Source organism: Mesoplodon bidens (assembly GCF_964165515.1).
Source record: "Mesoplodon bidens genome assembly, chromosome: 8".
NCBI classification, from domain to species: domain Eukaryota; kingdom Metazoa; phylum Chordata; class Mammalia; order Artiodactyla; family Ziphiidae; genus Mesoplodon; species Mesoplodon bidens.
Genome location: NC_138165.1, coordinates 99985628 through 100012877, shown reverse-complemented (window position 1 = coordinate 100012877; position 27250 = coordinate 99985628). Strand labels below are relative to the sequence as shown.

Below are 27250 nucleotides of genomic sequence, written 5' to 3'. Positions count from 1 at the left end.
GCTTGAATTTATGGAAGAACACGACTAGAAGCCTGATTTCTGGTTAAAAGCTCTCTCCTCTAGACCAAACTGAAATAAGCGTATAGCCTTAATAATTCAGTGTTAATATTAGCCTGTTAATTATAAATTGATTTTGTAATATCAGACACTCAGGTGATTTGAGTTGACATGGTGTAACGGAAGGGTCCTTAGCTCAGGACACATGGATTCCTTCATTGCTCTAACTAGCTGAGTGATCTTGGATAAGCTCCTTAGCTTCAGTTTCTTCATTTGTAAAAGGAAGAGATTTTAATTTGGGGTTTTCTTAGACTCATTTCCACTCTTAAAATTTCAGTCTAGAAAGCGAATGCTGGTGTGTTCTCCTTTGCTCTAAAACATTTTGTGATGTTGCCAATGTCACCTATCTTTAAAGCCTTAGAATTTTCTTTAGAATAAGAATGGTATATTTCAGTGGTGATGATTAAATGCTAATATGAAGCAGTGGAAAAGTTAGCTGTGTTCTTACATGCTTCTTTTTGTGTAAGTTGGTAGTTTTAGAGAAATTCTGAGATTTGATATCAGATTTTTGTAATAATTTCACGTTATAGGCCTTTTGCTGTCATATCACATTTAGTTTATGGTGAGGTTCCTTCAAAGACAGAGCAGTTGGTGGCAATTTGTATTGTTTTACATGTTTTTTTCTCTTTGGAGTGTGTGTAGCTGATTCTGGTATAAACTACTTTGTTACTGTCCAACAGTTCTATACATCTTTACACTTTATCATAGCTTCAGAAAAACTGGGTTTATCCATTTCAAAAAAAAAAAAAACCACAGCGATGTAAGCTAAATAGAAGAAAGTATTGTCATTTTTTATTAAAATTCATAGTTTTAGATTGTAGGATAGAAATATGGAACTCAAACATGCACTTAGATATGAAGTATTTTTTGTCTGTAGCATTACTACTACTACTTTGAGATTCCATCCAAAAATATATGATTCTTGCTTTTCTGTTATTTTTGTTTTCCAGATGAATGTTTAAGAGCTAGTTTATACACGAGCCCTTACTATTATTGGGATTTAATAGTATATTGAGAAATACAGCAAATGTTTTTATAATTTTAAAGTGTTGATCTTAGAGACATAATAACTAATCTTCATAATAGGGAGAGTCTCTATGTTTGAAGAGTTCTAGTCAAGATGATTATTGTATTCTCTGGATCAAACGTGTTTCAGGGTGCCAATAGCATCTCTTCATATCAGCGAAAATAGCACCAATAGGACAGTGACAAACTTCTTGACTCAGAGAGAATACTTACGACTGCATATTTTTTGTGGTCATCATCAGACTATGAAATGTTACATATACATTTTTTCACATATGTAAAGATCATTCACAGAGATATAGTTGAAAGAATATTGTTAGTACTCTTTTTTTTTTTTTTTTTTTTTTTATTGCGGTACACGGGCCTCTCACTGTTGTGGCCTCTCCCGTTGCGGAGCACAGGCTCCGGACGTGCAGGCTCAGCGGCCATGGCTCACGGGCCCAGCTGCTCCGCGGCATGTGGGATCTTCCTGGACCGGGGCACGAACCTGTGTCCCCTGCATCGGCAGGCGGACTCTCAACCACTGCGCCACCAGGGAAGCCCTATTGTTAGTACTCTTAAGTCAGTTGTGACTTAACTGGACTTTAACAGGCTAATGTGAAAGCTTGAACTTAGTTTGTCTTTGAAAGAAATTGTTCCAAATTTTTAAATTGATTTTTGAACAGCCTACTCATGTTGAGAACTGAAATGCAGATTATAATTGAACCGTCTATTGATGATTTAACTTTCTCATTGTAAATGTTACTGTTCTGTAATTTAGTGATATCAGAGGCCAGTTGAGTGTAGCTCATCCTTAATTTGTGATTTCATAGCATTTTCCCAGGCTACTCTGCTTTTCTAATTGATAATTGTCATTATCAGTCATTACTTTTGGCAGCACAATTCCAGCACAGAAGGCTGTATGTTTCTTCCTTGTAGTAAAGAAAAAGAAATTTATTGAGCAAGTGATGTGTGTTGGATGCTTTCACAAACTTTCTTAATTGCCACACAATACACCATCTTCTCCCATTTCTCTTGTTACAAGCAGATGAGGAAAGTGAAGTTTGGAAAGTTAAATAACTTGCCCAAAATCAGAATGTGTCCCACTGGGCTGTTTCCTCAAAGCTTGGATCTTTGGCTGTCTTTTGATGGTTGAGGATGTTTAAAGATTAACTGATGAATAAATGGGATTATTGGAGACCTCATAAGTCATTGTGTAGCCTTTGGTCATCAGATAGGTTCATCATCATTACTAACTCTAACGGGACTGCATTCAAAATCATCTAAGAATCATAACATGTATTAAAGAGGATACAATAAAATTAGGGAACAGAGACTTGATATCAGTCTAAGGTGCTTATAACCTGGGAGGGAACTTCCTTACAAAATTTATGGCTTAGTTGTATTTATCTAGAATACTGCCATTCCTCAGATACTTGTGCCAAAGCAACTATTTTGAGGCTGAAGCTCAAAATTAAGATCAAGCATTTTTCCTTGTTTATTTTTTTCTAGCTGTGTCATTCTGAATTGCCTGGAATTTCAAATTCTCACCCTTTTCCCCCACCCACCCTGTTCTAAATTTCTTGTAGAAAATTATTCACAGGGGACTAAAGACTTTTTGTCCTTTGTATGTAGTGGATGTGAAGAGTACAGTTCTCTTCCTTTTAGTTTTAATTGGCTCATGCTGTAGTTCTCCAGCTCTCAGTAATTACAGAACCTTCAAGATGTGTAAGTGTATAATAGACTGACATCCTTTTAAATGCAGCATTTTGAAGGTTTATGTTTTTGTATCTTTTAAAGTAATGTAGATGAAAAACCAGAGGTGTTTGTGAAAGAAAATAAAGATTGTTAGTGTTATTTTTGTTATTGATACTTACTAACGAGGGGATTATAATCCTGGATTGGGGACAGGGAAGTGGGCAAAAGTCACTTTTAAAAAATAAAGTCTTGATTTGGTTTCTGAGAGGTCTCACTAAACCATGGACATTTAAGAATACTCAATTATATCTTTCCTTTGAAAAAGAGCTTTTGTTTCTTTTCTTGCTAAATGAATTTACTTTGCTGAACACTTTGTAACTTGAGCTTGTTGGGGAAAGATGCAGTATATATTTAAAATAAGCAGACATTAAATGTTTGTGTATATATGTAAGTGTGCATTTTATCATTTTATTGTTTTGCTGAAGCATTGTTGCCAGATCCATTCCTGAGTGTATTTGTAGTTATTGCAACCTGAGTAAGTCAGTTTCATCAATGGGATTAAAATCCTGCTCAAATACTTTGGAATATTACTTTAAAGTGTTAGGGCTTTTTTTTTTTTTTTTTTTTTTTTTTTTTGCGGTATGTGGGCCTCTCACTGTTGTGGCCTCTCCCGTTGCGGAGCACAGGCTCCGGACGTGCAGCCCCAGCGGCCATGGCTCACGGGCCCAGCCGCTCCGCGGCATGTGGGATCCTCCCAGACCGGGGCACGAACCCGCGTCCCCTGCATCGGCAGGCGGACTCTCAACCACTGCGCCACCAGGGAAGCCCTAAAGTGTTAGGGCTTTTAAATGACTCTGAGTGAAGTCTAGACTGATGTTCTTAATGGTTAACATTGATGACATTAGAGTTTATCATCTAGTCCTTTTAACTTTCATTGACAGTTAATGTTGTATTCTGTATCAAGGATGGGTGAGAAATTCACCCATCAATTCATCAGTAATGTAATTATTTTGCCACTGTTGTTAACATGTTCATTTGATGCCAGGACCAAAGCGGGTATGTAGCAATATGTACTTGAAGCCTGTTTCCTTGGGTGTATGGTTTTTGGACTTATTTGATTTAGGGAAAGACTGTAACTTGTAGATCTCCTCCTGAATGGCCTTTTTTTATCTACTATTATCCTCCTAGTTAACATTTAGTAATAAAGTTAATGATTAAGCCGCCTTTTGAAGCATTTAGTTAGGTGAATGTGAAAATACTACTTGATATATGAAATTTGAGAGTCTTTTGCTTGTACATTATTGTACTTTATTTTTGTTTGGAAAATATATTTTTATTTTAAAATTACATTAATCGTTATATAAACACATTAAATTATTTTTCAGTATCATTGTGCTTAGTAATTCAAATGTTCATGTTTTCAAAATTGCATTGGTATAACATAGGTAAAACAACATTCCCCAGACATTTGTTTATGGCCTTCTAAGTAACATTGAAGAAAAATGCACAATGCCTCGACTATCTCATAGTCTAATGGAGGAAAAAGATTCACAAACAGATAATTATGCAGCAGTATGGTAGTGTAGTGATAGATATAACCTGAGTATTGTGAAAGAGCGGAGAAAGAGTTGTTAGCTTTGCTTGAGTAGGTCAGGGAAGGATTTTTGGAGGATGTGACACCTGAGCTGTGTTCAGAAGCTATGTAAAGAATCAAAGAGGCAGAAGAGGGGTGTATAAAGAAGACATGAGAGGGTGGTGTGTGGAGGGGAGGTGTGACAGTGGACAGGAATAACCACTGGTTTAATGTTGCCAGGAAGTGAATGTAAGATAGGTAGTAGTTAGTGAAAGATGAAGTTAGAGAAGTAGGCATAGACCGACTAGATCATGAAGTGTTATGTTCCCTTTTAAAGCGCACCCCCCCCAGTTGCTAATGAGAGGTAGGTTTTGAACAGGGGCGTGATGCTGATGTGGTTATTTTAATGATTTTGAGGAAGATGGATTCCAAGAGGTTATTAGAGTTCATGGTGGCTGGAAGGCTGTTGCAGTAATCTAGATGAAAGTTTTAGGGCAACAGTATTCAGGATGAAAGATTGGGAGCATATTTGAGAAATCTCTTGGGCCTGATGTTGGTAGCACTTGATGATTGGATGAGAAAGGGATGAGAGAGAGGAAAGAAGAAAAGTTAAGGCTTACGCTTCTAGCTTGTATAACTAGGTGGTTTGTGTTGCCGCTACTGAATTAGAGAATACAGAAAAAAGATTTGGGTGTGTTTGGAGAGTGAGTTTACCAGAAATTTTGGACATGATAAGTTTGATATGTGTCTGGAAAATTTGGTTGGGCATATCCAGCAGGTGGTTGAATACAGTAGTTAAGGCTTTGGGGAACTTCTGGGCTGGCAGTATAGATTTGGGAGCAATTAACATGTAAGCCACTAATTTATCTTCTTTGAGATGAGGACCAAACTTCTTGGGAAATCTGATAAGAGCTAGTGACCCACCATCTAGAAAAGAAGTGCATACACATTATATTTGCAAAATTTTACATGCAGTTTTAGGAGGCTCCAGAATCCCTTGCCAATCTAGAGCCTTGTAAATTTTAGAACCCTAGAAGTATATATAGTAGTTGTAACTCTGATAATGAATGGAAATGCAGCCAGTGTAGAGTGAAAAGAAGAACCAAGGACAGAGCTCTGGGGATTAAAATGATTTAAATGACACTGGAAGAATAGGAGATATGAAGTAGGGGAATATTGTTTCTGAAGGAAGGCTACATTTTACTGACTTTCATTTAGCATAGTTGTCCTCTTAAGGTACTTTTGTTTTAGCTGTTTATTTGCTAAGCCTAAAAACTGTATTTTTTTTCCTGACATTTGATGCCCAGAGATGAGAGTTCAAGAGATTCTGTCACTGTTATTCAGCCTGTGAGGGATTATACCGTAGTCCCTCGGGATCCGTGGGGGATTGGTTATAGGGCCTCTTCAGATACCAAGATCTGAGGATGCTCCAGTCCCTTACATAAAATGGCACAGTACAGTCAACCCTGTATCTGCGAGGTCCATGGATATGGAGGGCTGACTGTACTGTGCCCTAGGCTGGGCTGAATTCTACTGACATTTGCATTTAATCCTCATGATAGTCTTTTGAGATAGGTATTGTTATTAAACCCACTCTTTTTACAAGTGAGGAAATAAATGTTTAGAAGAATTAAGTAATTTGCCCAAGGTTGCGTGGCTTATGAATTTAGCAGAGCCGTGATGCAAATCCAGGCCTGTCAGACAGCAAAATCTATATTCTCTACTAATATACTGTACTGTGTTTACCAAGATAATCAGTGATTATACTCTAATATTACTTTACCCTATTAGCACGGTGGGATGGGAGGTGAGTTCAGTGGTTTGTACTGGATTTGAGAATATGAATTCCGATTCCAGCTCTGTGATTTTGGGTAAGTCATTTAATCTCTCTCGGTCTATTTTGTTCTCCTTTGTTTGAATATTTTTATACCTGAGCAATCACCAGAAGAAACATTTTTGCTCTCTGTCTTCATTTCTATCTATAAAGCACAAATACTGAGGAAAATACTACATACCATTTTGGATTTTAAAATAACCCTTGATTTATATATGTGAGAAATGATTGTTTTATTACAGTGTAAGAGTATTTGTACAATATTTGAAGCCTCTTAGTTTATATCTTTAAAATACTTTAGTTTCTAATAGAAAATTTAGTAATTCATGCTGAAGAGAGACTTTTTTTATGTTTTCTAGCTTTCATGGGATCTTATGTTACAGAGCCTGAAAAGATCATTTTAAGTTCTTGGTCAACTATTAGCAGTATAGTTATCTCTGGAGTTTTTAGTCAGCATTAACTTTACTCTTTTTTGAAATTGGTTTGAACGTTCTGCTTTATATGTTCGTTATTTAACCGCAGGGATGGTGTCTTAGCCTGCTTTGTTGTAACCTCTACATATGCTGTCAGCAAACTAAAACCACATTGCACATACATGGAGTATTTGAAGCCATCATTATCACGTTGTCTTGTGGGCTTTATTTGTGAAAAGTTGTAAATAGCTACGTCTTATTTATATTTTATATGGATGGCATCCTCTGTATGAGAATATCTGATAAAAATAGGTAGTAGTTTAGATGTAAGGGTAAATTCTCTTAAGGCCATTTCAGAGAAGTCTCTGATAGACCTGGATTTGAATAATATTTGAGTAACAGGAAAGAATTTGTTTTCTGAAGAGTTCCTTTTTAAGCTCTCCAGAAAAGATTAGAATAATAAGACTCAGTTTGAGTCACCTGCTTAAGAATCCTCTTGATTGGGAGTTGAGCTTGTTTGACTGAATGAACTGTTTTGCCTACCTACGTCTTCCTCTTTCACATTCATACTCATTGTACAGGACTTGGAGAGGATTCTTTTTTTTTTTTTTTAACCACTTTATTGAGGTAAGCTGTACATATTTAATGTACGCAACTTGACGAGTTTGGAGGTAAGTATTCATTTGTGAAGCCATCACAATCTATGCAATAAACATATCCATCACCTCCAAAACTTTCTAGCTGGAGAGGATTTTTTTAGCTCAGTATCTTTTATCCATTTCAGGTCAGATGATGAGTAATTGATGCATTGTTTCCCTGGTTGTGAACTTGGAACGTGTAGGTTTTCTGAGCATGAAGAGGGCTGCTTAGTCAGAGATTAGAAGAAAATCAATCAGCAGGTGTAAGTGCTTGTTATATGCCAGGTATTGTTTTGGTGGCTGAGGTTATTCAGCAGTGAAGAAAATCCCTGCCTTCATGGAGCTGACATTTGACTGGAAGGAGAGAGGCCAGGAAAAGAAATAATGTGAGGTTGGAATTTGAGGGTCACTAGTAGGAGGAGGCTGCTGTTGTAAATAGAGTAGCTAGTTAAAGCTTTATTTTAAGGCGACAGTTGAGCAGAGTTTTGAGGTTGATCAGTGAATGAGCCACTTAGATATCTTGGGGAAGAGCATTCCAGACAGAGTGAGTAGCAAATACCAACTTGAAGTGAACTTGTTTGCCATATTCCAAGGAGTAAAAAGGAGGCTGGTAGGGCTGGAGCAGAGAGAGCAAGGAGGAAGAATAGATGAAGTCAGAGAGATTATCAGGTCGAATAAGGCTTTGTAGAATAGCATAAGGACTCTGACTTTAACTCCAAGAGAAATGAGAAGTCACCGAGGGTTGTGAGCTGCTGAGTGACATGCTTTGGTATATGTTTTCAGAAGGTCACTCTGATTGCTCTATGATATTGGGCCAAGAGCAGAAACAAAGACCAGTTAGGAGGCTGTTGTAATAATCTGAGAGATAATTGTGGTTTAGGAGCAGTGGAAGAAATGAGGAATTAGGTTCTGGGTACATTTTGAAGGTAGAGACAACAGAATTGCCTTTTGCTTTACAAGTGAGGTGAGAGAGACTATAGAGGACTTGATTACAAACTTTTTGGCCTTAGCAACTGGAAGGGTGGAGTGGCTATCTGCTCAGTTGGAGAAGATTGCAGGGGAAGCCAACTTAGGGGAAAAGATTAGGTTTTCTGTTCTAGACTTGATTGAGATGCCTAGCAGATTTTCAAGTAGAAATATCGAGTAGGTAGCTGAACATAAGACTGTGGTACTAAGGTGGTGAGGGCTCCAAACAGGGTATATAATTTTGAGGTTAACTTAAAGCCATGAGACCAGGTGAGTTAACTTCACCTAAAAGCCGAGTGTGGATAGGTAAGAGGTTCAGACAAGAGGTTGGAGGTTGTGGTGATGAGTTAGAAGCAGTAAGCAGGCTGACAAATAGGAGCAAGTGGAATAGGAAGAAAAACAAGAGATTGTAGTGCTTGGAGGGCAAGTGAGGAATCTGTATCAAGTGGTAGGAGTGATCAGCTCTTTGAATTACTGCCAGAAAGGTCAAGTAAGATGAGAAGTGAGACTTTGTTAGATTTAGCAGTGAGGAAGTCACTGGTGACCTTCTCAAGAGTAGTTTCTGTGAAATGGTAGAGATGAAAGCCTTATTGGAGTGGATTCAAGATACAACGGGAAAAATGTGACTTGGAGACAGTGAATATAGAAGTCTCCTCCATAGCCCTGTGATTTTGTTGTAAGTGAAAAGGAGAAAAATTAGGTGGTGCTGGAGTAATATGTGGGGTTGTGAGGATTTGTTTGTTTGTTTTCAGGATGGGAAACTGAGGATATTAAATGCAGGTGGAAATTACCTAGCAGGGAGAAAAATTTTGATGATGCTGGGAAGGGAGATTGCTAACGGGAGGTCCTTGAATAGGTGAGTTGGGATGGAACTAGAGCAATACTTGTTAAACTTCATTTTGTATAGGTATCACCTGGGGTTCTTGTTAAAATGCAGGTATGGTTCTGTAGGTCTGGGATGGGGCCTGAAATTCTGCATTTCTAACAAGTCCCTAGATGATGTCTGTGTTTCTGGTCCCTGTGCTATAATTTGAGTATAAGAACTTGGCACTTCGAGCACAAGAACTAGCAGGTTATATTGGTATACAATCAAATAGGTTAGTGGATATGGCCAGAGTTTGTGCAGTGTCTCATCAGGTTATTTCTGTTTTTTCAGTGGAACAGGAAGCAATTCATTATCCTAGAGTGGACGGAGGAGATGGTGTAAAATCATCTAGGAAAGTAGAGTCCGTCTAGAAAAGTAGGATTGTGGGGTTGTACTAAGGGCCGACTTGTGGTTAGTGGTTATGAATTTAAATTCAGATGGATTGAATATGGTTGTATGTGTGTTATTCTGTAGTTGCTTTCAGCTGTGTGGGTGCATGTGAGGCGTAGGTGGGCAGTTGGTGTTTAGAATGGCAAGTATTTTGGAGGGGGGAAGGGGGCAAGTTATTTATGGGTGTATACAAGGTGCTTAGAAATGACGGACCATGGAATCTAAAGTGGGGAAGGAGGAAAATGAGAGAATGCTAGGTTAAACAAAGAAAATGTGTGGTTTTATTGTTTTTTAATTACAGATCTTCTCCTCATCTTTAATTTGCTAAGGAGCTCTGCACATCTTCAGGAGAGGAAAATAGTGTTCATGTTCCCAATTTTGTTTCATCAAGGAACCCTTTCTGTCTCTCTGAGCTTGTATTCTACTAAATGAACAGGGAAAATATGTCTTACACTTTTTGGCTAAAGCAAGTATTAGCATCAGGGATTATGATTTTATTTAAAGTGGAGGGTTGTGCTGCAGATAAGAAAGGAGGGAGGTGTTAAAAGGATTTGTTAAAAATTGCTTCTATCAGCTCTAAGAACTATTTTAAAATGTATCCCTTTATTTCTGTTAAAATAGATTGTTAACATCCTTGTAAGTCATGCAGATTTATGATCATAGCCATATAATAAAATATTTACTATATGGATAAATACAGAAAGATTTTCAACCATTGGTTTTTTTTTTTTTTTTTTTTTTTTGTCTCTTTCTCTCTTTTGGATATTACAGATGACCATGGATGAAAAATATGTAAACAGCATTTGGGACCTTCTGAAAAATGCAATTCAAGAAATCCAGCGTAAGAATAACAGTGGTCTTAGTTTTGAGGAGCTCTATAGAAATGCATATACAATGGTTTTGCATAAACATGGAGAAAAGCTCTACACTGGACTAAGAGAAGTTGTTACCGAACATCTCATAAATAAGGTATCCAACTTTAAAGGACTGTTGCTAACTATATTGAATCTAGAAGTATTATTTTTAAAGGTTCCTGGAAGCCTATAGAAATAATAATCAATTAGTAGCTATATTATGAAACGTCACTTAAAACTTATAATCAGCTAAACCAGAATTTTTGATAATTGAGAGAAGGTGAAGTTTGTGATCTTTGATAGATATAATCTTGGAAGCAAACTTTTAATTTACATATGCTTGTTTATTAATATGTTAATTACAGATCATTATTTCTTTCTTTAAAATGCTTAATCAGACCATTTTAGCTTTCTCTTCTTTATATATTTGAAAATAATAAGACTACATTGTTTAAAAAATATTGTCTAAGTCTTTTCACCAAATGAAATTAACTTTATATAAAATTTTTAAGATAAATTAGTGTTGGACTATTAACATTATAAAATGGTTCTTTGGTTCCAAAAAGATGTATTTGTTTTTTTAGAGCAAATGTTTTTATAAAGCAGACTCTTCCACTGAAAGTATGTCTTGCTTTAAGATTGTCAGATAAGATGTAAAATACCACAGATAAATAAAAACTTCTCTAAGTTTTTGTGTGGTATTAAGGTATTTGTTTTTTAAATTTTATTTTGAAAAAAATGGAAAGTTGCATCAATAGTACAGTGATTTACCAGTTGTCAACATTTTGCCACATTTTAGCCAGTCTTTCTATTGGTACTTGTTATTACTGTTACTGGTATTATTATTATTGCTGGACAGTTAAGAGAATAAGTTTAAGATTCATTTACTCTTAAATACTTTGGAATGTTTCTCCTAAGAACAAGGAAATTCTCTCACTTAACCAAAGAACAATGTTCAAAATCAGGCAGTTTAACATTAATATAAAACTGTTATCTAATATGGTCCACATTCAAATTCACCAGTTGTCCTGTGTGGAGGTGATGTCATTTATAGCAGTTTGTTTTCGGATCCAGGATCTAATCCAGGATCACACACTCAATTCCTCAGCCTTTCTTTGTCTTTCAGCACATTGACATTTTTGAAGAGTATAGGTCAGTTGTTTTGTAGATTGTCCCTCAGTTTTTGGTTTGTCTGATTGTTTCCTCATGACTAGTTTCAGGTTATGCATTTTTGGCAGGAATAATACATAAGTGATGTTGTGTCATCAGTGCATCACATCAGGAGGCACATGATGTCAGTTTATCCCATTATTGGTGATGTTAACTTTGATCACTTGGTGTCCGCCAGATTTCTCCACTGTGAAGGTACCTTTTTTCCCTTTGTAATTCATAAGTAATTTGTTCAGATATATTTTGAGACTGTATAAATATCCTGTTCCCCAAGAAACTTTCATGTGATGGTTTTAGCATCCATTGATGATTCTTGCATGAATCATTATTGCTACGATGGTTACAAAATAGTCACTTTCTATTTCTACTCTTCCTTCTGTAATTCTTTTCTCTTAAACGGGATTACATGAGCAGGTAGCTAGTATCTCATGAAGCAAGGTGATTATGTTCTTCATGCATTCAACAGTTTTTTGTTAAGTGCCTGCCATGTACAGCTTTCTAAGAAAATCTAGTAGATGCAAAGAGATATAATGCTGTCCCTTCCTAGGTTTGTTTTTGCTTTTATTCTGATGGAGAGATGATACACACATTTAGGTAACAGTGTCAGGCATTATATAATTCAATGGCAAATGAGTTGTATAGGCAATAAATGGCTTAGGAATTCAAATGAGGAGAGATTACCCTGGGCTGTAAGATTTCACGGGAAAGGATGAAATTGAACTGAGCCATGAAAAATTTGGGATATAAGTGAACAATGTGGAAGGTGTTCCAGGATGGCAGATGTCACATGATTATACAGAAATAAACTTGGGTGATAAGTAGAGTTTGACTGAGGTGTATAATAATTTATGGGGATTAGTGGGGTATAGTGTTGCAAAGTTGGTTTGGGCGCAGATTGGAGAACTTCAATGCCAAGCTAAGGAATTTGGACTTTACAGTGGAGGTTTATTGGAGGTTTTTAAGTGGATGATAATGTGACAAAATATTTTAAGAAGATTAAGATGAGAATGATATAAATGTAGAATGGGGGGGATGTGTGCTCTAAACAGGAGAAGACCTTGAAAACTCTGCGTTAAGGTGATAGGCTAGAAATGAGTGGATGATGTCAGAAATTCTGAAGACCAGGTAGAATTTGGTTACTAGGAGAATTATGGTGCCACCAATAGAATTATTGTGAACTTATAGTGGAAAACTTATTTGGAATGCGTAGAGGAGATGACAGATTCTGTTTTAGGTTATGTTGGAAATTTTTATGGTTAGAAAGCACCTTAAAAATCATTTTACATGTGATAAAATTTGAGTGTGAGATTGTAATAAGATGTCCAAGTAAAAATATGATGTGTTTGGAGATATACAGGCTCAGAGCTTGGGCAGGAACTCAGAACTGGAGATCAAGATCTGACATTTGGTAGCATGTACTGAGGAATATGTGTTGGAGTGCAGAAAATGAAAATCCCAGAGCCAAGGGATGTCATCTTCAAAAGCAAACTATGGTAAATAGGTGTGGGAAATGAAGACTAATTTAAGAAACTTGACATCAAAAGAAGGAAGAGAAGTAGAGTGGGGGAGTTTTGCTTAAAGCTGTTGAAGAGGAGAAGATTGGAGCAACTGAATTTTGGGGTATGGAGAGAGTGTGGAATTGAACAGTGGAGAAGTGAAGGTAGAAGAGGGGCATGTTCTCATTTGCCAGAGGTTCTATAGGGTGTGATAATAATATCCTCAGCTAACTCTTATTTAGCATTTACTATGTGCTAGGTCCACTTCTAGTGCTTTTACATGTGTTCACTTGCATAATGGTCACAACCCAATGAGCCAGATACTACTATTATCTCTATTTAAAAGTGAAGAAACAGAGGGCACAGAATTGGTGATTTGTCCAGATGCATGTAGCTAGTAAGCGGCCTAGCTGGAACAATATTGAAGCAGTGCGGCTTCAGGCTGAGTCCTTAACCTTTCTATAAATCTGCTCCTGAGGCATAATAATGAATGGATCAAGATACAGTAAATATATGCTGAAATTGAGGGTGCATGTGGGGTTTTAGGGAAATCGGTTCAGTTTTTGTAAAGCTATAGTCCTTGAAACTTTAGTTCTTGGTTTATTTATAATTAAAATGAAGGAGTTGGCAGTAATATCTTTGAGATGCTTTAGTTCTAAGACTACCATGAATCTAATAATTAAGCAGTGCAAGTTCTGAAAATGAGATGAAGAGACTTGGAGTAGCTCCTGTGGGGAATATACTAAGGAACTGGCAAGTGAGGAAAGAGATGGCTCAGTAGGAGTTGGCCTGAATGTGTGATTTATCGTGTTTTTGTTTTTTTTTTTAAGCAGTGCTTTGCAGCTTGGGCACAGATGCAGAAACAAACATTTGTAGTTATTTGGTTTGGTTGAGAGTTGGCTCTTTCAAAAAGTGAAGAGTGGAGGGGAAGCCAGAGTGTGAGGTGTGTTGGTGTGATTGATATTTGGACTCAAACATGGTTAGGTAGAAATTGAAGTCATGTGAACAATAACTCCATGGTAACTGTAAGAGCTTCAGCATTTTGTAAGTCTCTTAAAGTGGTCCCATATCTAAGATTAACTATCATTTCAAAATATAGGCATTTCCCTATAATATATTCCAGAGAACATGTATTCAAGTTGGTTATGCTAAAGAATTACAAAGTGTATATGCTAAACTTTTATTTCTCTTACAGATGTTAATGATATATCAACAGCATCTGAAAATATTCTTTAATTTTCTTTTTCTTTCACAAATACTCATTTGACCACCTTAAGCTAGTCAATTTCTGACTAGGGGATGTACCATTGTCAGCATATCTAATGATTGATTTCTTTATTTAAATTGAATTGAACCTCTGCTAGTATCTATGCTTTCATTTTTTGTGTTTTCCATTGATCTTATTTCATTTTTACTCTTATAAGACACTTTAAAAAGTCATACAAATACGGTACTGTCTGAAAGGGACAATGTTAAAGGAAGTCTGTTAACTGACAGGGCCATCAAACAGTAGACCAAAATGTTTGTCCCCTGATGTCGGAAGTCTCCATTTGTTTACCAGATGGGACTTAGGGATGTTTTTGATCTAATGTGCAGAAATATAGTTTGCATGGAAATCAATATTGCCTGTCTCTACATTGCACCTTCTGACTGGAAGGTAAGAGAATGGTTTAGGGTTCTGTGGTATCAAAGTAACTGTCTCAGTCTCACAAAATATATCCCTTTTTATGGTCCTGAAAGCATTCCTGCATGGTCCACTCCTCATTTTTTTGTTTACTATGCTTTTAGCAGTTAGCTGAACTGCCTAAGTAATAATAATATATTTTTTAAAGCAACGTTATTTTCCACTGAAGTGAACCTTTTAGTGCTATGGTATATACAGACAGCCAGGACCTATCTTTTCACATTGAAGAATTCAGAGGAAATACAATTTTTTCATGCAATCAGAGTTTGTTGGTACTCCGATTTCAAGATGAGAATAGTGAACATTTTGAGGAACATTTTTGGTAAAGCAGAGTGGTATAAACTATAAGAGGGCGGCTGATGGGAGGATAGTTCTTTGTAATGAAAGTAGCTGATTATTGGCTTTGGAAATAAATTTACAGAATTGAAGCAGGCATAGAAAAGCTAAATGCTGTTTCTCTTTCTTAGTAGTATATTCTTCCTATCTCTAGAAGAATGTTTCCCCAAGAAACTGAGACCCAAAGGAATTGAGTAAATTTCTCAAGACCACAAAGCAAAACTTAGGGTGTGATGTGGCCTTTGTGCCTTGTCATTAAAAAAAAATTCTTGTCTTATTTAGTAAATATGAAGACATTTCAGAATTCACAGGGATTGTTTTCTTCTAAGTAAAATACCTTTAAAAGTATGGTTATGTTGGAGAAGAAAAGTTCTGCTACTTTCCAGTTTTACGGATTTTTAAATTACAGGTCATTTTGTCAGAGCCTCAAAAGTATCCCTGTAAGATTTATCATCACAGAATTTAACATTCAAAAGTATTTATTATCTGCTAGGCTGTAGCTCGGGTGTAAGAAATATATTGGTAAATAGGTTGCATCTGATCCCTGCATTCATGGAACAGATAAACAAGTAAGCAGGTGTTTAGTTATAAAAAGTAATGAAGAAAACAGGATACAGTGATAGGGAAAAATGATGAGAGCAACTGCATAGGCCAGGGTAGGGTTGTTTGAGAAGGTGGTGATGTTTAAACTGGGACTTGAAGGATGAGAAGGTGCTCATGAGAAAAGTGGGTTGAAGAGCATTGTAGGCAAAGGGAATGGTTATGGAACATTTTTTTCTATAAAGGGCCAGATAGCCAGTATTTCCAGCTTTCTGAGCCATACGTTCTCGGTCGCAGCTCCTCAACCCCTCTGTTGTAGCGTGAGAGCAGCAATAGACTACGCACAATGAACAGGCACAGCTGTATTTCGATACAGCTTTATTTTTAAAAGACAGAAGGACTTCCTTTGCCAGTACCTGGACTAGAGAAATTTGGAGGGGTGGGGGGGGGCATGTCGTGAACAGGGAATTAAGAGTTGGCAGGGAAGAATGGAACAAGATGAGTTGGGAGAGAAAAGCGGAAGCTGCATCATGCCAGGCCTTGAAGCCATGCTATAAGGGGGTCATACTTATTATATGTACTGTAGGTAGCCATTGAAGATTTTAAGCAAGACAGTGATATGATCTGATGTAGATTTTTTTTTTTTTTTTGGCAGTACGCAGGCCTCTCACTGTTGTGGCCTCTCCTGTCGTGGAGCACAGGCTCCGGACGCGCAGGCTCAGCAGCCATGGCTCATGGGCCCAGCCGCTCTGCGGCATGTGGGATCTTCCCGGACCAGGGCACGAACCCGTGTCCCCTGCATCGGCAGGCGGACTCTCAGCCACTGCGCCACCAGGGATGCCCTGATGTAGATTTTTTAAATATTACTCTGGTCGCTATGTGGTGAATAAGCTACAGGGCCCAAGAGTTGAAGTGGGGGCAATAGGATAGAATAATCCAGTAATTCAGATGAAGGATAGTGGCGATTTATACCAGTCTAGTGACACTGGGGATAGAGAAAAGTTTTCAGATTCAAGATTTATTTTGGATGTAGAAAGCTTGTTAACTGTGGTTAGGTTGATTGTATGGAATGAGGAAGAGGGAAGAATCCAAGATGACTTCTAGGATTTTGGCTTTTGAACAACTAGGAGTTTCCGTTTTTTGGTATAGATTTGGGGTAGAAAAAGAAGCTTCATTTGGCAGGTTAATTTTAAGATGCCAATGAAATGAGATATGTAAATCTAGTTCTCTTGAGAAGTTTGGACTGGAAGTGTAAATTTGGGGATTGTGAGCATATAGATGATACTTAAAGCCCTGGAAGTAGATGAAATCACACAGGAAAAAAAAAAAGAAGAGGGCCCTAGGTTGAACCCTGAGGAACTTAAACATTTCAGATAGATTGAGGATTGCAGTGGAGACTGAAAAATGGCCAGAGTTAGTGGTACTTTAAGACTCAGCTCTAACCTTAAATTATAAAATAATTTAATTTTGACCTTTATTTAGCAGGGTTGTGGTTTTCACAGTGTGTGTGTGCGTGTGTGTGTTAAAAGACAATTTTAAATTCAAAAATAGTGCTAATCAGGGACTTCGCTGGCAGTCCGGTGCTTAAGACTTCGTCTTCCAGTGCAGGGTTGTGGGTTCAATCCCTGGTTAGGGAGCTAAGCTGTCATACACCTCGTGGCCAAAAACCAAAAAAACATAAAACAGAAGCATTATTGTAACAAATTCAATAAAGACTTTAAAAATGGTCCACATTTTAAAAAAAATCTTCAAAAATAGTGCTGATCAGTTCTGTTACTTGAAGGCAGGGTTAGGTTAGGGTGGAGCCATCTTTTTTTATGTCCCCCCCCCCAGCTTTATTGAGATATAACTGACCAAATTGTCAGATATTTAAAGTGTTTTGTTTGTTTTTTTGGAGTCATCTCCTTTTAGAAGGTTCCTATTTGGGATTCAAACTTAATAGAAATTCTCTAAGCTCACAGTAAAGTAACGGGAGGACTTGTCTTTTTTTCCTACACACTGCTAAGTACTCCATAATAATAAGAAATAATAATATCAATAGAAGTAATAATAGGAGTTTAATAATAAAGAAGTTAGAAGTAGATGCAGTGGAAGAAGTACCTGATAGAAAGTAGGGAGAGTTAGGCTTTAGGCCTGATTCTACCACTAACAATCTTGAACAGATTACTAGATTTTTCTGGACTTCAGTTTATTAATGTATAAAATGAGATAGGGATTGGTTTTGTTAGCCTCAGTGGGCATTAAAATTGTATAATGACTAAGACTTAGGAAAATCATGGTTTTTGCAGTTTACCATTGTCCTTTCATGTGCCATAATATGTGTTCAGAAGTTTTTTCATTTTTAATTGTTTCTTAAAGTCAGGGGAGAAACTTTCTTTGGTTTTAACGTGGCAAGAACTTTGTTATCCCAATTTTGTGATGATTAACAGGTTTCTTAGATTTGACTGGTGCTTAATTTCCCCTTTTCTTTCAAATTATTAGTCTATAGGAATAACTAAATAATGTGGCAGTCTCATAAGTGAGCTTATAAAAGCTAATTCCTGTACTTTGAAAGTTTGTTCCCCTCTTAGAAAAATAGCTGGACAAAAAAGATGTTGACTTCTTAACTCTAGTAGAAACAGTTTATTATTGCTAAAAAGAATATTTATTCCAGTGGTTTTCAAAGTCTTTCTTTCCATCTTGTTCTTCAAGTAACATCTTACTTTGAATGTGAGGAAGGCAGAATAAGAGGAGCTTCATCCTCCTCACTTTACGTTCATTCAGAAAATGGCCTATTGAGGACCTGTTACGTGCCAGGCACTAGGCTAGTAAGCATTTGTGTTACATCAAAGATCCCTGCCTTTCTGGAACTTATATTACGGACTTACATACTTGAATCTGTGCCTTGTAATCCTGATCAGTTCTCAGCACTTTGCTTTCCAGGTAGGAAAAATGAAGACTTGAAGGGGAATTTCAATTTTTAAGTGACTTTCTTGTTGAGTATTTTTTTGGTAAAGTCTCCTTGTAGAATAACATCCTACCATTTGTATTTTGTATGTAGGGTCAATGATGTTTCTATGTAAACTACTTGTTCAGTATATTAATTTTTCTCCCCATTTTTAGAGGGAGAATGGGAAGAACCAGAGTTTTAAGTATTATGCTTATTCATAGTTATATTTAGATGTTTCTGTGGTAGTACTAATTGCCTGAGGGAATGAAGTCGGTAATTTTATGGTAAGCTCTGGACTATTTTGTAGACCAGTTATTTAAACAGATTGAGCTTTTATAATAAAGCTTTTTTAGTGCTTTTCCTTTCTTTCTAGGGAAATGTGAATGAATGTAGAGACTTTTAAAATGGCATTTATGTACAACACATAACATAAATACAGTGATTGCAGTTAATTACGAAGGACCTTGATAGAAACACTAAGGACTAAGATTTTCATTAGCAAAGACAGATTCACTTCAGAAGCCCACAGATACTGAGTCTCTCCTGTGTTTTATCCACCAAAAAATAATTAAGACACCATGTGCCTATCAGCAAGAAACCTCCCGATTTTAGTGAGGGAATCAGATTTGAAGGGGAATTACTTTGCCTGAAGAATTCAGGACAAAGTAGAAAGAGGAGGTCACTTTTGATGAGCCTTAAAGGGTTATGAAAGATTCATCCTGTAAACAAAGGCAAAAGATAGTCTCAGTAGGGAAAATCGCATGAGTAAAAAAGGCAGGTAGGTATGAGCATTGTGTGGTGGACCAGTATAAGTGTAAATGGAACATAAAGGACTTCACATGCATTTGTAGGAAACGAGAATGGTAAAGTTAGTTGGACTAACATTGTAGGGGATTAGGCTTTTATTCTGTGGGTGGTAGGAGCTGTTGTGCTTTAATTTTAAAAAAGAGACGGATTGAAACGGAAAAGATGGAGTAAAAGGTTTAGTAGGAGTGCCATTTTCAGTGCTTCTTGCTACTTATCTTTCATTCTCCTGCCATCTTGTCTTGTCCTTTTTCCTAATTTAAAGTTGTTGGAAGAAACTAAGAACCCATTACATTGAATATTGGAGCAGCTTAAGGTGATGACAGGAGTCAGAAAGAAGACGGAGGCTCTCAGCTAGGTATACAAACCCTTAAGGAATATGATTTGGAAGAGTAACTTGAATATAAATAGGATAATCCCAAAAGAGAAAGAGATTGTTAGGGATAAGGTGAGGAAAAAGGGCTATTAGAGAGTCAGAAAGATGGCAATCATAGAATATGAGGGGCTTAGGAAATTGAGTAGTTTCTGCTTTGAAAAGATGGAAAGAGAAATGATGTTGGGGAAGAGCCAAGTTTAGAGTGTTATTTAGCAAGTTCACCCATGTTCAATACCAGCTGTTCCCACTTAAATTGTGGAATAGACTGTAAGCACTGTGAGAGCAGGTACTGCTCTCTATTTAGTATCTAGTGATGTTCTTTTAACATTTATTAAGCTGAGAGCTGTTTCATTCATTTTTGTGTCTCCTGCTCTTCATATTTGCTCTCCGTAATTGTCTATTGAAATGAATCTCTAAGAATAATACAGTCAAGTGGAAACCATCATGGTTTATATCCATGAACTGCCGAGATCTGTTTTGTCTTCTGTATGTGGGGTAATACTTCTGCCTACCCAAGTTAATTACTCCTGGATCTAACCACTTTAAGCAGAGTGTGTTTCACCATTTAAAAGCACAGTGTAGTTTTGGGGCTGTATACCTCTGATTTCTTGAGGCTGGAGCCTGTCGGTCTGTTAGGAACCAGATTGTGTGATCTTGTGGAACTGAGTTCCCTCCATGGTATTCAGGAGAACAAAAAGACTAGTTGCCATATTGCCATGCTTTGTATATATTTTACTGTTCATTATGTCAGTGTCCCTGTTGTTCAGAGTTTAACTATGGTATTAATGCTATAGTGTACTTGATGATTTTTTTTTTTTTTTTTTTTTTTTTTTGGCGGTACGTGGGCCTCTCACTGTTGTGGCCTCTCCTGTTGCGGAGCACAGGCTCCGGACGTGCAGGCTCAGCGGCCATGGCTCACGGGCCCAGCCGCTCCGCGGCATGTGGGATCTTCCCGGACCGGGGCACGAATCCGTGTCCCCTGCATCGGCAGGTGGACTCCCAACCACTGCGCCACCAGGGAAGCCCTACTTGATGCTTTTAATGTATATCTTGTCTTAACCATTGGGAATGAAGTACTTTACAAATGATTATCATATTGTCCTTCTGTGGTATACTGCTTTTTTATTTCTGTTTTCCTTTCCAACCATTAGGTAAAAAGCTACCATTTTTCATGATACTACTTTGTCCTTAAATCCTGATTTTCCAAGTTGTGTTACTTTTTTAAGAAGTTCAAAAGAATATTTGAACTAAGAATGTATTTTTTAAAATCCCAAATTTGGATGTTTTTATTTTCTTTAACATGTAGCACATTTTCTTTATGAAACTATGAAAATCCATTGTCCTAATTGCCATCATGGGCCCCTGCTTTGAACCTCACAACTTCTTTAGTACTGTTCATTGGATTTCACTTTGTGTTGAGGCCATATGAATGCCAATATTAGGCTCCTGTTTCCTCCCCTGCTTTATACAGATGGTAAAGTGACCGCATTTTGTATTCCCCATGGTGCCTAGCACCCTGCTTCACTTTTTGGAAGTAATCATTAAATATTTGAACTGTCAGTTCAGGGAGAGACGTTTATGTATCCTTTTGAATTAAGAGCTTCGTTTTGGACACTTTGTGAAATTCTTAAACCTGTGTCACTAACTATGTATACATTAGTAAACGTATTTATAGAAGAATCTTCTGACAGCAGTCAAGAAAAACGTTTTCCCTGTAGTGGCTATCCTTAGTTTTGTTAATGATACTGGTATGACTCCTTTGATCAAGATGGCCACCTTCATTCTAAAAATTAGCGAAAGTAATGAAAACAGTACTGTCAATGTAAAACATATGAAGAGGGCAGTGAATTTTATTCCATTCAGGAATCTCTTGTCATTAGTGAATTCTTAGAAAGTTTAAAATATCTACAAAAGTTAAGGTGAGCTCTCCTAACCTTTAGTAGGAGTTTGCTTTGAAATACAAAAATCTTAAGGTTGTTATATGTATTACGAGATAGCAACATCTATTCACCAAACTTAATGGAGGTTGGCTCCATTACGAACTTCTCAAAGTATGAAGTAAAAGAATTCCTTCTAGTTGTGGAGAAATTTCTGTTCTTTAGAGGAAGGAAAGCAAGAATCAAGTGGAAATTGAGAGTTTAGAAAATACTGTATAAAATATGTGAATATATAGGTATACGTGTTTTATTTATGTTGCTTGTTTCAGAAAATTTAAGGCACTTATGAATTGTCTGAGTATCTTGTTAAAATGCAGATTATGATTCAGTGGGTCCAGCTCACCAATGATGATGATGATGATGATGATGATGATGATATTGACCATTATTCTGCTCTGTGCATACCACACTCTGAGTAGCAAGATTCAAATATGTGTATGAATAATTTTATGAATATGTAATACAAGTAATATTATAATAGAAGCAAATGCTTATATAGCATTTACTGTGGGCTAGGCACTGTTCTAAGTATTTTGTGTGTACTAATTTTATCCACACAACAGCTCCTTGAAGTAGGTGCTATTTCTGTTTTTATAAAAACTGATACATAGAGAAATTAAGTAAGTTGCTCAAGGTCACACATCTGCTAAATGTGTGTCTGTGATTTGAATCAGGCAGATGGGCTTTTTAGCATCTGTATTCCTGTGCTGCCACTATTCACCATGTAATCTTTTAAATCAAGAATTCTCCGCATAACGGGAAGAGCTGTGGAGCTTTTTTCAAAGGATGTGTCGGATTAGGAGACATATCCTCTACACTCCATGGCTTGGCTTCCATTGAGATTTACTTATACAGTAAGCCACTTTTATTGATAGATTTATGTCACATCACTTTGGTGTGATGAAGTGAAAAATATTTTGAGATCTTCAGGAATTATTCTTTAATGGCATTTCTAGGAAAAACAGGGTTTATATAACTGGTAAAATTTGTAAAGTGACAAGTCCCCAGATCACATATGCAGGGCTCTGAAAAATTCAAATGTTGTGAGAACTTACATGCTATTTTTGATCATGGTAAATGTTGCATATTTATGTAAATACTCTGGTTTCATCAGGTGCGACAAGCAGTATGTTTTAGAATTTAGAGCCAAGAACCATACTTAGCAAGTATCCAGTGGCTGTCTCAATTACAGCCACACCTTGTTGTGTTTAGCTTTACTGCACTTAGCAGGTAACTTCTTTTTTTTTTTTTTCCCACAAATTGAAGGTTTGTGGCAACCCCCTGTTGAGCAAGTAGGTCAGGCACCATTTTTTCAACAGCATTTGCTCACTTCATGTGTCTGTCACATTTTGGTAATTTTTGCAGTATTTCATACTTTTTCATTATTATTATATTTGTTTTGGTGATCTGTGATCGGTGATCTTTGATGTTGCTGTTATAGTTTTGGGGTGGGAGGCACAAACTGTGCCCAAATAATATGGCGAACTTAATTAATAAATGTTGTGTGTGTTCTGACTGCTCCACTGACCAGCTGCTCCCCTGTCTCTTTCCCTCTCCTTGGGCCTCTATTCCCTGAGACGTAACAGTATTGAAATTAGGCAGGGCTTCCCTGGTGTCGCAGTTGTTGAGAGTCCGCCTGCCAATGCAGGGGACACGGGTTCGTGCCCCGGTCCGGGAAGATCCCACATGCTGCGGAGCGGCTGGGCCTGTGAGCCATGGCCGCTGAGCCTGCGCGTCCGGAGCCTGTGCTCCACAACGGGAGAGGCCACAGCAGTGAGAGGCACGTGTACCGCAAAAAAAAAAAAAAGAGGCAAATTAATAACCCTAATAATGGCCTCAAGTATTCAAGTGAATGGAAGAATGGCATGTCTCACTTTAAATCAAAAGCTAGAAGTGATTAAGCTTTAGTGATGAAGGCATGTTGAAAGTTGAAATAGGCTGAAAGCTAGGCCTCTTGTACCAAACAGCCAAGTTGTAGATGCAAAGGAAAAGTTCTTGAAGGAAATTAAAAGTGCTTCTCCAGTGAACACATGAATGATAGGAAAGTGAAATAGCCTTATTGCTGATACGGAGAATGTTTGAGTGGTCTGGATCGAAGATCACACCACAAACAACAGCATTCCTCTAAACCAAAGCCTAATCCTGAGCTAGGCCCTAACTCTCTTCAGTTCTGTGAAGGCTGTGAGAGGTGAGGAAGCTGCAGAAGAAAAGTTGAAGGCCAGCAGAGGTGGGTTTGGAGGTTTACGGAAGGGAGCTGTCTCCGTAACATACAAGTGCAAGGTGAAGCAGCAAGTGCTGATGTACAGACTATCAAGTAATCCAGAAGATTTTCAGTGTAGACAGAACAGCTTTCTATTTGAAGAACATGTCATCTAGGACTTCCATAGCTAGAGAGGAGAAGTCAGCACCTATCTTCAAAGTTTCAAAGGATTGGCTGACTCTTGTTAGGGTTTAATGCAGCTGGTGACTTTAAGTTGAAGCCAGCACTCATTTACCATTCTGAAAACCCTAAGCCCCTTAAGAACTATGCTAAATCTACTCTGCCTGTGCTCTATAAATGGAACAACACAGCTTGGATGTCAGTATGTCTGTTTACAGCGTGGTTTACTGAATATTTTAAACCCACTGTTGAGACCTACTGCTCAGAAAAGAAAGATTCCTTTCAAAGTATTATTGTTCCTTGACAGTGCACCTGGTCACCCAAGAGCTCTGATGGTGATCTACAGACGATTAATGTTGTTTTCATGCCTGCTAACACAACATCCATTCTGCAGTCCATGGATCCAAGGAGTAATTTCAACTTTCAAGTCTATTTATTTAAGAAACACATTTCATAAGGCTATAGCTGCCATGGATAGTGATTTCTCTGATGGATCTGGGCAAAGTCAAATGAAAACCTCCTGCAAAGGATTCACCATTCTAGATGTCATTAAGAACATTCATGATTTGTGGAAAGAGGTCAAAATATCCATGCTGACAGGACTTTGGGAGAAGTTGATTCCAGCCCTCACGGATGACTTTGAGGGGCTCAAAGAGTGGAAGAGGTAACTTCAGATGTGGTGGAAGTAGCAGAAGAACTAAAATTAGAAGTGGAACCTGAAGATGTGACTGAATTGCTGTAATCTCTAAACAAAATATTAATGGATGAAGAGTTGTTTCTTATGGATGAGGAAAGAAAGTGGTTTCTTAAGATGGAATGTACTCCTGGTAAAGATGCTGTGAAGGTTGTTAATGTGACAACAAAGGATTTAGACTATTACGTAAACTTAGTTGATAAAGTAGTAGCAGGGTTTGAAAGGACTGACTCCACTTTTGAAAGAAGTTCTACTGTTGGTAAAATGCTGTGAACAGCATTGCATGCTACAGAGAAATCATTCTTGAAACAAGGAAGAGTCTCGATTGATGCAGCAACTTCATTGTCATCTTATTTGAAGAAATTGCCACGGCCCCCCCCGCCAGCCTTCATCAAAACCACCACCCTGGGCTTCCCTGGTGGCGCAGTGGTTGAGAGTCCGCCTGCCGATGCAGGGGACACGGGTTCGTGCCCCGGTCCGGGAAGATCCCACATGCCGTGGAGCGGCTGGGCCCGTGAGCCATGGCCGTTGAGCCTGCGCGTCCGGAGCCTGTGCTCCGCAATGGGAGAGGCCACAACAGCGCGAGGCCCACATACCGAAAAAAAAAAAAAAAACCACCACCCTGATCAGTCAGCAGCCGTCAACACCAAGGCGAGATCTTCCACCAGCAAAAGATTATGACTCCCTGAAGGCTCAGGTGATGGTTAGCATTTCTTAGCAACAAAGTATTTTTAAATTAAGATATGCACATTATTTATTTAGACATTTATTTAGTCTATTGCACACTTAATAGACTACTGTATAATGTAAACATAACTTTTATATGCACTGGGAAGCCGAAAAATTCATGTGACTTGCTTTATTGTGATATTCGCGTTATTGCAGTGGTTTGGAACCAAACCCACAGCATCTTCGAGGTGTGCCTGTATTTTTAAAATAGTGGAAAACCCCACTTTTAAAATCACACAAAACCAATATAAATCATATTTAATCAGGGGAAACAGTGCCCACCCTGGAGTGGTACTGAGACATCTTAGTGGAGCATTGCATGAGTGCCATCGGATCTAATCAACCCCAGCCATATTACAGGGAAGAGGAGCTGCAGACTGTATAAGTCAAAGTCAAAAGTCCTAATTAGTAACTGCCCTTGGTAACTGTCTGCAAATACTAATTTTTTTAACGTCTTTATTGGAGTATAATTGCTTTACAATGGTGTGTTAGTTTCTGCTTTATAACAAGGTGAATCAGCTATACATATACATACATCCCCATATCTCCTCCTTCTTGCATCTCCCTCCCTCCTACCCTCCCTATCCCACCCCTCTAGGTGGTCACAAAGCACTGAGCTGATCTCCCTGTGCTATGTGGCTGCTTCCCAGTAGCTATCTATTTTACATTTGGTAGTGTATATATGTCCGTGCCACTCTCTCACTTTGTCCCAGCTTACCCTTCCCCCTCCCGTGTCCTCAAGTCCATTTGCAAATAGTAATTTGATTGTTTTAGCTCCTGAGTAAACATTACAATACTACAGATTTCTAAGAGGTTGCACCTCTTAACATTATATCAGTAGTATCTCTGTGATTCTTTTAAATGTTCTTTTTTTAGCACGTGTGCTAGATTATGCACCATTTTATGTTTTTAATACATGGTGTATATTTAAGTGCAAAATAATGCTAAATACAAATATCTGTATTTACAGAGATTTATCTGTGTTGGAATTAAGTACTGTCCTGAGTTTTAAGACTTTCTAAGAAGGAAGTCCGTATCATCATTAATTATATGGCTCAGTTCTGGTTTCAGTAAACTTTAGAATTAAAATCTTTATAATTAGTTTTAGCTGATAAATTTCTTTGTGTTACCTAGATATTAGGATTGGCTTGCTGGGACTTTGCCCCAGGCATTTAAATTTAGGTGAAAAAATTTTAATTAACGATTAAAAATAAATGTGTGTATGTTAGAGGGTGGGGGGATACTGTGTAGATTATTAATATCCTTCAACTCTCCATCCAGCCAAGAGCTGCTGCCCCAAGGTCAGCCTCCTTGTCGTCATCCTGGTAGCTCCCAGTCATGCTCATGGCTGCTGGCCTCTCCTGTCATCCCCTTTCCCATCCTTCTCGCCCTCCCTTTGCCAGAGTAATTTGATTGATTTGAGGATGTATTTCTTGCAACTTGGATGTTAATTTATCAGTGAACAGGTGTTATTACTGATACAACATTGAAAAATAAAGGTGGTTTTTTTTTGATTTAGTAATCTACTTTAATCTTTGCTAAATGTGCAATAAAAAGGACAGGGAAAGCTCTATTCACAGAAATGGAGGATGTAGTATGTCAATTTGAATTATTACAGAGGCCTTTGTAAGGTTGGTATACTCAAAATAATTAACAATTCTTCATTGTTTGGCACTCAGGTTGCTTTTATGAATAAAAATTGTGGCATCATAGCTTACATTTATAATATAAAACAGGACCCAATTTGAGAATCACAATTACTGCAAATTTTAAAAAGTCAATATACAATAAAATTAGCCTTTCATGTACAGGTCTATGAATTTTAGCACATTTATAGATTTATGTAACTGCTATCACAGTCAATATAGAACATCCTTCACCC

The 27250-nt window shown here is 37.6% G+C and overlaps 1 protein-coding gene across 2 annotated transcripts in view; it reads left to right on the top strand.

The window, feature by feature from the left end:
• Positions 1-27250, top strand: part of CUL3 (cullin 3) — a 99473-nt gene that overhangs the window by 10421 nt on the left and 61802 nt on the right. Inside the window, exon 2 of one of the 2 annotated variants that reach the window (XM_081242231.1) lies at positions 10211-10408. The exons of the other annotated variant lie outside the window; for it this stretch is intronic. Coding sequence (XP_081098357.1) covers positions 10211-10408 — 198 coding nt within the window. The remainder of the gene's footprint in view (positions 1-10210; positions 10409-27250) is intronic. 2 annotated transcript variants of the gene reach the window in all.